At 40.2% G+C, this 12391-nt stretch overlaps 1 protein-coding gene and 1 non-coding gene across 2 annotated transcripts; one reads left to right on the top strand and one right to left on the bottom strand.

Annotated features, from left to right (window-relative positions):
- Positions 1 to 317: 317 nt before the first annotated feature.
- On the top strand, positions 318 to 1904 carry LOC18447648 (aldehyde oxidase GLOX). The gene has a single exon (XR_016043457.1). It is a non-coding gene; the product is annotated as an aldehyde oxidase GLOX (transcript).
- A 3836-nt stretch (positions 1905 to 5740) lies between these two features.
- LOC18447650 (nuclear transcription factor Y subunit B-1) lies at positions 5741 to 11816 on the bottom strand. Its single transcript, XM_088849039.1, has 3 exons — positions 11693 to 11816; positions 7317 to 7447; positions 5741 to 6871 (listed from the first exon to the last, which is right to left on the bottom strand). The coding sequence occupies exons 1-3, from the start codon at positions 11748 to 11750 to the stop codon at positions 6455 to 6457; spliced, it is 606 nt and encodes a 201-aa protein (XP_088705165.1). The 5' UTR covers positions 11751 to 11816; the 3' UTR covers positions 5741 to 6454.
- Between the last annotated feature and the right edge of the window lie 575 nt (positions 11817 to 12391).

Raw genomic sequence — 12391 nt, 5'->3', positions numbered from 1 at the left:
TCCCCACCAACCCCTTTTTATAACCATTTCTTCACCTATCGGACAAAACCCTAATCATCTTTCGGTCAGGTTTCTAGGGATACCCCACCTTGTGTACCCTGATCTTCGCCACCCCCATGCAAACATCCACCATATATATATATGCACCATCTTCTTAGCACCAACCCCACTATGGAACCAACAAAGACCCTACAAGGATAGTACTGAGCTACCTTAAAGACCCAACAGTTTTCATGGCTCCCAAAAAAATTAGAGCATCTACCCTAATCATCTTCATCCAGTTAGTGCTGGTGTCCTACACTGCTCTTGGTGCATTGATGGGGGATGGCCACTGGGACCTCCTTGTGAGCGACGCCGGCGTGTCGGCCATGCACATGACCACGACGCGGCTTGGCACGGTGGTCATGTTCGATGGCACTTATTTCGGTACCTCGAAGCTTCCTTTGGGCCACAGTCGGTGCCATGATCGTGCCACTGATGTGGCCCTACCTCGTGATTGTTGGGCTCACTCGATCGAGTACGATCCTGCTGCCAATTCTGTTCGGCCGCTCACTATCCTCACCGACACTCTTTGCTCGTCCGGTGCTTTCTTACCAAATGGCACCCTTATCCAAACCGGCGGCTTTCAAGATGGAGAGAAGGGCCTCCGCCTCTTCCATCCATGTCTAGGCTCTGCGTGTGACTGGAATGAGGTTTCTAGCCCTCCCTCACAACTCTCTGAGAAGAGGTGGTACTCCACGAACCAGGTTTTGCCGGATCATAGGGTCATTGTAGTGGGGGGAACCACCGCCTTCACGTACGAGTTTGTCCCCAAGCCTAGTGGCTCTGAGGGGTCCTTTCGCTTGCCCTTTCTTATTGAGACCAACGACCCCATTGTCGAGAACAACCTCTACCCCTTCTTGCACCTCTGCCCTGATGGCTCGCTGTATGTCTTTGCGAACAAGGACTCAATACTGTTTGATTATAACAGAGGTACAGTGATTAGGAAGTTCCCACCCATTCCTGAGGGACCAAGGAATTATCCTTCCTCAGGGGCCTCTGTCATGCTGCCTCTCTCCGCCGCAAATGGCTTTACAAGAATGGAGGTTCTTATTTGCGGGGGAGCGAGGGATGGTGCGGCTAAGGCAGCTCGTGGTGCAAAGGACCTCTGGTTGGCGCTCAACTCATGTGGTAGGATGGAGATCACGTCGCCAAATCCTCATTGGATCGTGGAGAAAATGCCTATCCCTAGAGTCATGGGTGACATGATCTTGCTCCCTGATGGAAATGTGTTAATCATCAATGGAGCTCAAAACGGTGTGGCAGGTTGGGAATTGGGTTCTGATCCATGCCCTTTTCCACTGCTCTATCAACCAGAATCCATAGATAAAGCCAGCCGATTCTTGAAATTGGCTGCAAGCAAGACACTGAGAATGTACCACTCGACCGCGAACCTAATGACTGATGCAAGGGTGTTGATCGGGGGATCGAACCCCCACGAGAAATACACTTTCGAAGGTCCAAACGTGAAGTTTCCCACCGAACTGACCTTGGAAGCTTTTAGTCCTCCATATTTAGACCCCTCTAATGCATTTTTGAGGCCCGATATCATGTCGGTTCCAACCGAACCAATCTCTTATGGAGCTTCTTTCACTGTGGAGTTTCGTCTTCCTGGCAAATCAGGCAAGCTTGTGGAGTTCAATTTGTATGCACCATCATTCACAACACACAGTAACTCCATGAACCAGAGGCTGGTGAAGCTGACTTCTTCAGTGCCTGTGGAAGTGGGTGGTGGCTACAAGTCTATAGTGGTTGCTCCACCTCGGCCAGCTATCGCACCACCAGGTTATTATATGCTGTTTGTTGTTAATGGTGGTGTTCCTAGTGTTGCAAGGTGGGTGCGGTTCTTTAATGGATTAGGTTAGTTAGATCGTAGCATATATCAGATAGTTTTTTTTTTTTGCTTTTGTGGTTTTTCTTTGCTTTCCACTCTTGAGATGTTAGTTTTAGTTGTTGCAGGCTACCTAACATGAGATATGAGTGCACTTGTCATGGTCTTTAAGTATGTCATGGTCTTCTAGTATGGGAATGAAAAATTGACCTTTTGTTACGTTCTCTATAGGCACTGCATGCAAGTTGGTGCTCGTGTGCCATCTTAAATGTTTAATTTAGTTATATATTTTCATGTTTTGAATATTACCCTATTGTTACGCTCTAATAACCATCCAAAAACTCCGTACGGAGTACTTTTTCTTTACCATGCTGCCCTCCACGCGCACACACAAAAAATAGAAAAGAAAGAAAAGAAAATGAGGAGGAAATGCCTCTACCATATTTATTATACTATAAAACTAAAATTAATTGCCTAGTTTTACAATTTTAGTTAAATCAGAGTTTCTAAAGCAATGTCTAAAAAGCCGGAATCGAGGGCGGAGTGGGGCATTAGTCGAGATGAGTCCGCTGATTACTCTTAAATTGGCTAACCGATTCTAGGCAGTTATCCCAAACAATGAAAAAAAATAAAATAATAAAAACAAAGCCAATTACGTACAAGTAGGAATAATACAGAAGTCAAATTGATATAAAATATTACAAGAAAGGTAATTTTTTATCGTTTTTTCAAAATTGCCCCTGTAATTTTTTTTTTTTTTCAAAAATCAAAATTCGAGTCGACCAAGTGGCAGTTTTGAAAAAAATAAAAAAAAGGTGGGTTGGCCAACCTTTTTTATAATTTCCACCTGTAAACAGAGCATTTTGTATTTTACCTAAAAGTTTAAGGTTTGTACATAAATTACTCTAATTTTTTTCCAAAATACCCCTCCATCGAAGGATACCATTGCTAGACCGGTTTTAATTTTCCTTTTTTTTTTTTTTAGCTTTTTTATGGTGTTCTATGTTTTAGGACAATTGACAACCAATCCAAGGTCCCCATTATCTGACTGCCCAGATTGTGGTTTTATACCACATCATAGGCGGTTGGAGGATGGAGATCTCAGACTGCTCGCTTAGGCGCAATTCAATTAGCAGTTTGATGTCTCCATCCTTGGACCGCCCACACTGTGGTGTTCAACCACATTATGGGCGGTCTATAGATGGAGATCTCTGACTTGTCGCCTACTATCCTAAAACATAGGACACGAAAAAAACTAAAAAGATAAAAAAGAAAAAAAAAATTAAAACCAGTCCAGACATGGTATCCTCCAACCGAGAGGCATTTTTAAAAAACTTTAAAAAATCTACTGCAACCGACCTTCCTTGTAATATTTGAGTCAATTCGTCTCTTTTTGTAGTTTCACCTATTCTTTTTTCTTCTTTTTTTTGTGTGTCCGTCATTGGTTCCATAGTAAAAAAACCAAAGAGAACGGTTGGGTAGAAGTGTCATTTCCGTGAAGTACCCATCGAAGATTAAGAAGATTTGAAGTATAATAGAAAGGTAAGGTAAAAAAAAGGGATAATTGGGTAGCAAAAGTTTTAAAATTGAAAATAAAATATTTTTAAAGCATATTAATTTTGTTGTAAAATTGTTTTAGAAAACAAAATGAGTCATGAACGGCATTTAAAACGGGCTGGGACGGCCCCATTTTCATTTTGGGCTGGACGAGGGGTGACCCCTTTAGCAGGGAAGGTGGCTGAGCCAAGACCTATTGTTAAGGCTTGGGCGGTGTTCCTAAATGTCTGCCAGATTTTGGGTTGGGTTAGGGTAGCCCTAATTCGGCCCGTTGCCATTACAAATATACAAAATAACGCTCTTTGTGACTTACATACCGGCCCAAAACTTGGAAATAGTATAATTTGAACAAATTAAACAATGAGCTAAAATAGTGAAGTTCCTCTGCTTATATAACATGAGTAATTTTTATCCCCATTGTGTGATTGGAAAGGTTTTTATATGTCTCGACACACATAATTTATATGTGTCTTGAGGATCACGAGCTTTTTTATTTTGATCAAATGGTTGAGAGTGGGCCAAAAATAATATAATAGGCTTTTGTCGATGGTATTTATCACGTCATAATTAATGTATACTAATTTTATCAAGTTACTCTTAACCGTTCGATCAAGATCACAAACAATTTCTCCAACCACATAAGTTTTACACTTAAAAGTGCAATGTGCAAGCTTATAGGTTTCAAAAAGTTTAGTAACAACTCCTGAACCCATGTTTCACAGGAAAAAAAAAAGTCAAGTGGCTATGTCAATTACATGTCTGAAGAGTACTAGACAGTTCAAGAGTACCAGACAGTTCAACCTCACTGTTGATTTTAAGAATGGACAGTTGAGAAATTTGTTCTTTCGTCCCAAGCCCATTAAGAATGATGGACTTTGAGCAACCCCTTATCCATCTCTCATTGATAATGTGCAGCTGAGGAACTACTGGAGAAGTGTTTAAAACACAAGTACAGCCTAGTATAGGAACCCTCTTAAATTTGTGGGCGAAAGCGTTCATGGCTAGTTTGGGAGGACCGATTAAGTGGTCATCTGGTTTCTTGTAATGACTTCAGCAGCGAATTGCAGCATTTTGCGGTGATCTGCAATCGTAAGTGGAGTGGACCAACATGTCCAGCGTTAAATAACTAGCAAGTATATTGGAAAATGTCCATTTCCTAGTTTCTGTTTTCACTTCCTCGACATCTCAATCTCAACTATAGGCTTGTCGAAGAGTGCGGTTTCTCCAAAGTGTATGACAATTGAGAGGAAGAACAGCACTCCTTGACTATTCCTTTTTACTGAAGATTTCTTTACGCTCGCTCAACCATTCAATTTCAACAACAGCTGGTTAGAGTGTGCTGCTCCATGGCCCCAAATTCAGTAAAATTCGAGCTCAGGAACAAACTCTTAATCATCCCTTGTCGATATCCAAGGTTCGAAGGCGCTAACACTTACAGCTACTGTAAATATCTCAATGTAGGATGTAGAGAGAGATTGCATGCTATATTATTAATCGCTCTAGGGGAAGTGTATGATGTGCAGTTAGTTTGAAGGATTCAGCGTATTGCAACTCAACGGATGCCTCTTAATATTCATCTTTTCTTCTGTACCAATGTCTCACGCCATATGTCCCCCAATGGACTTTAATACAAGCACAACTATGCTTACCCAAATTAGGGTTTTCATTTTGGCTTCTATTTATGGCGTATCAAGGGATCCTCTATTCTTAGGGACCTTACAAGGTTTCTCGGTTTTCCTAGCATTGATTACTGTTGTCATAGGAAGTGCCAAATTAGGGTTTATTAGTGCTTATATCTTCTGATAATTTTTGGTATATTTAAATTGCATTTATTCTTGTATAATTATTACACAAATGGTTGACAAAGGTTATAAAGGAATAGATGCCTAAAATTTTCTAGAAACCTTGAGGTCTTTTGGTTTAAATAAGGAAAAGTATAGATCATTTATCTTTGATAGAAGGTGGTCACTATTAATCTTGACTATTGGATGTGAAATTGGATGGCTACATTTATTGCATTGACCTAACTCAAAATTCAAAAGAATTTTTCTCAAACTTTATGACACATTCAAGCTACCAAATTTCTCATCGAATGGTTATAAGTAATTGTAACCTCCTTGTATCGTAAATAGTCTTATTGTATACAATCGCTTTAATAGTTTCAATTTTCCTAAAAAGGTCGGGTAAAAAGATAGGTTTTTTTATAGAGTAAGGATCAGCTTGACTATTATAGGCACAAAGCAAAAAAAAACAAAAACAAAAAACAAAACAAAAAAAAATGGAAAAAATAAAAGAAAAGTAAAGCACAATGTATTTAATACTAACTCATACAGGAAATATATTATAATATCCCAAATAGCAATACAGGGAACCAGAAAGCCTACCACCTCTCGGCAATCAGGCTTCGGTAACCCAGACACTTAAATCCATAACACTCACTTTTTATTCTTGACATCGCAATAAGGGAGACACATGAACAACTTAGAAAGAGAGAGAGAGAGTAGGATACTCATATATTGCTACTAGAGATAGAGAGAGAGAGGAGTGTTAAAGAGGGGGAGAGAGAAAGAGGCCACAATTTAAGGCACACATACTACTGAGTACCCATATTTAGAGAGAAAAAGACCCTAAAAATCGAGTGACATGCACTCGTGTCACTCAGACTGGATCAACAAGAGAGAGGAACAAGGAGAGACCACTGCCCCTTGGAGAGAGAGAGAACACAGAGAGGCACAAAGAGAGAAAACCTTGAGAAAGAAAGTGACAACTGGGAGAGAGGAAAAGAGAGAGGCAACAGTGGGGGCACACAGGGCCAAATGGAGAGAATGGCGAGAGAGACAACACAGAGAAGCATAAAGAGAGAGACACAACACGGGGAGGCACAAAGGAGAGAGAGAGAAAGGCCATATAGAGAGAGGCAAAAAGCCACAGAGAAGCACAAAGGAGAGAGAGAGAGAGAGGGACGGTGCGGAGCACGAGAGACAGAGAGAACATTTTAGAGAGAGGCACAAAGACACAGGCACGACCTCACTTATAGGGCGCATAAGGATCATAACCATTGCCACCAGGAATATGATCCTTATAGTACCCAGAACCACCACCATACATAACCGCACCAGGAGGATAGGCGCTAGGTCCAGCATGCATGACCCCGGCGCCATACACATCCTTCTTGGTAGTGTGCAGAGGCTCACCCCTTATGGACCCTCTATGGTCCCCTTCAACCTCCCTGTACTTCTGCAGATACAGGTTCAGAGGTTCAACATAGTCATCAAAACCCAGCTTATTCATGGCCCATAAAACATCTTCAGCTGTGATGGTCTTCCTCTGCTCTCTTTGGCAGCGATCATTGGCTTCGCTGGTTATGAAAGAGATGTATTCGGAAACACATTCCTGGATTGTCTCTTTCGCGTCATCGGAGATCTTGGCATGGGTGGGGAGCACCTACACAGGGAGAGAATTTTGTGTCAAAACTTAGATTGAGAAGCCCCAAGATATACACAAATGACATGAGACATTGAGAGTGTGCATGAAGATATGCCTGGTAATGGGCCAGGTGGCCTTAGGGCTGGGCAAATATGCCCCAAGGGTTGGGGGCCGGGCCTTTGCCAGGGCCATGCTTGGTTCAATCCAGTCCTGACAAAGCCAAGGCCACTTTAGGACCAAGGGGTCTCTTCAGCCATGACGGGGTTAAATTCAAATAAAAGTTTTTCCCAAAAAAACAATAAAAAAAATATAATTCCTAAAAACTAACCTAAAAATCTTCCCACATCATTAAAAATACATTCAATAAAAAAAAAATTAAAATCTTAATCTGCACCAATATATTGGCGGTAGAGAGAGATTCCTTACGTTTAAGCACATAGGCTGAGAGAGAGAGGGAGATTACCTTGCGCATGATGCGGATGACATTAGCGATGGGCATGAAGCGGTCTTGCTCACGGACGGAGCAGGTATCAGAGCGTTCCGGGGTGGCATGGTCATGGTCGAGGGCGAGGTTCGGGTCGGGGATGAGGGAGCCTACGAGCGAGTAGATTGAAAGAGAGAGAGAGAGATGCAGCAGATCAGCAATACAAGATAGAGAGTGAACAATACGAGATAGAGAGTGGCTGTGATAGATAGAATGATAGAGAAAGGAGAATTATTTAAAAACCATAGAGACTTACTATTAATTATTTCAGTAGCAAGTAGCAACATATCCTAAAGTCTTAAGCAACCACACTTGTAGCATACTAATCGAAGTACTGACTTGCACTAACTTGTAGCATGCAGATTATTGTGTTAACAAGTAACATACTGCACAATACACTACAAGTGGAACAATAAAAAGCAGTGAATAAAAAAAAGTTTACCTCAAGCTAAGCATAAGATAGACAGCATATGCATGACAATTGGAGTAATCTACATAGTCCATTTTTTTTAATCTAGGCATGCTATCTTAGGATGTGTTTCCCGACAGCGTCGGGCACATTCAATATTTGTCGGTGTGCACCGTGCTCCACATATGGCATTTGGCTTAAAATAGGTCTGAATTTATTCGGCTTAAAATAGGTCGGAATTTATTCTAAACCGACAGCAAAATAGTTTGTTTTTCGCACTTGCCGTTTGGATAACGTGTATCCAAACACACAAAAAACACGAACTCGCTTTTTAGATAGATTCGCAATTATATTCGAGTTAAATTTCATAATTGTAGACCATCCAAACAGGCCTTAAGTGCTGCAAGGTCAGCAAAGAACTAAAGACAGCTGCACCATGCAAGCTAGCTTTTTGGTTTGGAATAGCACGCCAAACTTCTTCTAAGCTGTTTGAAGTAGGCATCCTACAGTTGAGGAGTTGCTGGAGTACTGTTTGAACCCAAATTCGAGCATAGTATACAAACCATTTGAATTTGAAATCAGTAGGAGATTGCAGTACCATTTTGTAAGTATGCATAGCAAACTTACTGCATTACAAAAAATGAACAGTAAGCATCTTTAGGGGCTAACTTTTACAATTGAGACCCATCCAAAGAGTTGAGAGATAGGGAATAAAAGTCCCTCACGTTTAGAGTTGAGACATAGAGTAAAGAACTAGATCAATATTGATTGCAGTGCTGTCAAAGGGCAGCAGTTAGCATGTATCCCTATCACCTGTGACTGTTAGATTCCAAAATCCACGGTTGTGGTATCACAAAAAAGGATAATGTCTACAACATGCTTGCAACACCTGCATACAAGGTGTGCAAGTCACCTGAAACATAGGAATTCCAAAACACTGCCTGCACGCCCTTTTAGAGAGGCTGCAAGAGGGTTTGGAAACTAAACAGGAAGTTTTGTAATACTACAGTCTGCTAGGAACAGTACATTTCGCCTCAACCGTCTATTGTGGAAATGGACGGTTTTAGCGAATCCACTAAGCAGGTTGCTCATAACTGAGCAGTGTTAAAAAACACGAACCGGGAACGGAACCCAGCTATGGGCCGGTCCGAGCAACCCGGAACCAGTCCAGGTAACTGGCCCTAACCAAGCATGTCCTAGCCGGGCTAAAAAGGGTTAAAAACATTTAAACAAATATAAACAAATCCCAAAAAATATGACAAGTATGTTTAATAATTAAACTAAATATATCCAAATGAGATTAAAAAAGTAGTGAATAAATAGATTTAGAAAAATCAATTTGTGCCTAGGGTACTTTAGAAATAATCTAAAAAAGAATGAAAAATGAGTATTCATGGCCAAAATACTTCCCAATATTTTTCAAAATAATAGACATTACAAACAAATGTCTTATTTTTTTAATTTTTTATAATATTTTTTGTACTATTTTAAAGTTCCTGACTTGGCCACCCTAACCAGCCATGGCCATTGGCCAGTTTCAAGCAACCCAGCTGGGTCCCAATCGGGGTTTTGCGAACACTAATCAGGAGCTGCAAGCCTTTTTGCAGTTGTTCTAGGCACATTTTTTTATATTTTCTTTTTTCAATACTACACCCCGCTTTGTAAGGTACACTGCACCATGACTATCAATTTTGGAAATTGACGATTATACTAACCGGAAAAGGCGGTCACCTGTAACCGCTTTGTAGTAAATAGGACCTGCACGTATTTTGCGTGTGTTCCAAGAATAGTTTGATATTATTCATTTTCTGATAGTACATTTTTGCTTTCCAATTGCCAATGAAAAGTTATGGTGCAATGTACCTAACCTAGCGGAGTATGTATCGAAAAAGAAAAATATCAAAACCATCCTTGAAGCGCATGAATAAAGCAAGCGCCTCCCTCCTTACGGTTACTCGAAATAAAGAGACTATAAACATCTATTTCTAAATGGGTAGTTACGGTGCAATTTACCTTGCCTAGCATAGCATAGTATTCAAAAAATAAAACATAAATATAATGCCTGCAATGTTGGCAAAATGCAGTCATTCTTAATCACAATGCGGTGACGAGTAATCGGCTTTTCCCGTCACCTTAAAACATCTATTTTGGGAATGAACAACTCTGATACAATGTACGGTACCTAGCGACGCATACTATTAAGGAAATAAAATTTTGAAATTATGCCCAGAATACCTTGCTTGGCATGCTAGATATTTAAATGGTCCAGATTGGAAAATAGTCAAGTAAGCCCACTGGTTTATGAAATAGTATAAGCCCAATGGTCCAGATTAAAGGATTAATAAACAAGCAGCCAGCATTGTATGGAGTACATCTTAATCTTATGGTATATTCCCAGTCATGCTACCGATGTAACCTCGCCATTTCTACTGATATAACCTCATTATTACTGCATATTTGAGACTAAAATAGTCAATTTACAGCTAAATTGACTGAATCAAGCACTCTCTCAGGCTTCTAATTTTCTAGAGCAATTGCATGATTCATCCAGGTGCATGTAGACCTCTAAAATGATAATTTCTTTGTCAAAAGCTGCGGTGCATAGACATCACAGGCAACCATTAACAATAAAGAAAAACACAATGAAAAAGAAGAAGACACAATCGATTTAATCAAAAAAGAAAAAAAGCAAAAAAATCCATTTACATGCACTCCTTCTTTGCATGCAAGAAATAAAAATAAAAACCCTCAATATTGTTATATTTTTCTAAGAAAGAAGTCAATATATAGATAAACATACTTTAACAAAAAAAAATTAGACTTTATTTCTCCGAAAATGGCTTAGGGAGTAGGGTTTTGCATGTAATGAATAAGCAGCCGATTCAAGAAAAAAAAGACTAGAAAAATCATTTTTATAAGAAAAAGAAGAAGCATAGCTTTATAGAGAAGAAGAAATACAGCTACGCATGCATGCCGTCTTGCATACAACAATAAGGCCACCAGTACCTAATAAATCTTTTAAGAGGACGGTTATCTGAGAAAATCATTGGAATTATGGAAGATATAATATAAAATAAGGCCTAATAACTCGTAATCCGAGGAAAAGCCAGAGATATACATGTGGATATTCGAATTAAGCATTTTTTAATATTAAGAGACAGAAATAAAACGATTTTAAGGAACAAAAACACGCAGAAATTCAACGTTTCTTAAGAAAAAACAAAATAAAAAATATAAACAACATAAAGCTTTTGTACACAGAGGATCCTTTAAAAGAAACTCATGTAGATAGAGTAGGTAAACATTAAGCACCTGAAAACGTTACCTGAAGAGGAAATAACGGGAACTAACTGAATAAAACGTCAAAATAACAGAAAACCTTAATGATCTCATGATCTCGTTAAAAAAAGAACAGATACAAGGAATAACGTAAACATAAACTTGAGAAAAGAGCCAAAATACATCGTAGAAATATATAATGCAGAGCATTGATACAGAAAAACGGAAAGGGCCATTTCGAGCTTCGAAACACAGAGCAAAAGCCATTAAACAAGGAAGAAAAAAAAAACGTAACAAACGTGTGATGCACACGAAGAATTACATTTAGATTTACAAAAGAAGAACCCAAGAAAATATAGATAGAGAGAGATGCAAAAATGAAGAGAAGACTAAAACATAGAGATTACAGTGAAGGAATCTAAAAGAAAGAGATAAACAGTAAATGCAGAGGGAGAGAGGGAGAAAGTAAATGTAGAGTGAGAGAAGTCCTTTCAAGATGGATAGAAAAGAGAACATGGGGGGAGAGAGATTAAATGTAGAGAGAGAGAGAGTAATAAACCTAGAGAGAGAAAGAGAGAATGTAGAGAGAGAGAACACATTTGAAGCTCAAAAAAAAAGAGTGCATGGAGAGAGAGTCTAGAGAGAGAGAGAGAGAGAGAGATTTCACCTGAGGATTTGGAGAGGCGGAGGGAAGCATGCAGACCTTGGAAACCTCCACGCTCCATTTTCTCTCTCTTCACTGTCTCTCTCTCTCTCTCTAAAAGCTTTGCTGGTCTCTGAAAGCGTTACCAGTGGACCGAGGGCGGGCCCTATTTATACACCCACCACAGGGGTGGCCACCACGCGGCAGCCACCGGCTCGACCGGCGGCAGAAACGAAGAGAGTGCCCATTTGCCGGTCGCCGCGCCCCTTGCTCCACCGGTTAATGCCGGTACCGCCGGTAAAATTAGATTCTCCTCCATTTTTAGGCCCTCTTTTTCCTCGTCTTTTTGGTTTTCCTGTGTCACCCCCCTTCACAGGAAGGGCAATTAAAATCACGCTCCTCACCTTGAAATGACAAAATTACCCTTTGCTGTGTATCATTTTACGATTGTGTCCTATGGCCATAAGTTTTATTGCCGTCTAATCAGTAGATTAGATGGACGGTGGATAGAGAGGAGGAGAATGAGTGCATGACCCATCAGTTTTTTTGTTATCCCCGTCCATCCGTTTATTGGACGGTGCGAGACACTTATCACTTGAAGGATCTAGTTTTCTTAACCCTCATTTTAATATTAATTTTCTAGCCATTTTTTAAGGCTGGCCTGAGCCTGGACTTATGGCTTAAAGCCCTGGCCCGGGGGATTCTTTGTTATTCACCTCAAGC

Source organism: Amborella trichopoda, chromosome 10 (genome assembly GCF_054954075.1).
Source record: "Amborella trichopoda isolate Santa Cruz 75 chromosome 10, AtrichopodaSantaCruz75HAP2 v2.0, whole genome shotgun sequence".
Classification (NCBI taxonomy): Eukaryota; Viridiplantae; Streptophyta; class Magnoliopsida; order Amborellales; family Amborellaceae; genus Amborella; species Amborella trichopoda.
Note: the sequence above shows the minus strand (reverse complement) of the source record. Positions and strands in the feature narration are given on the sequence as shown.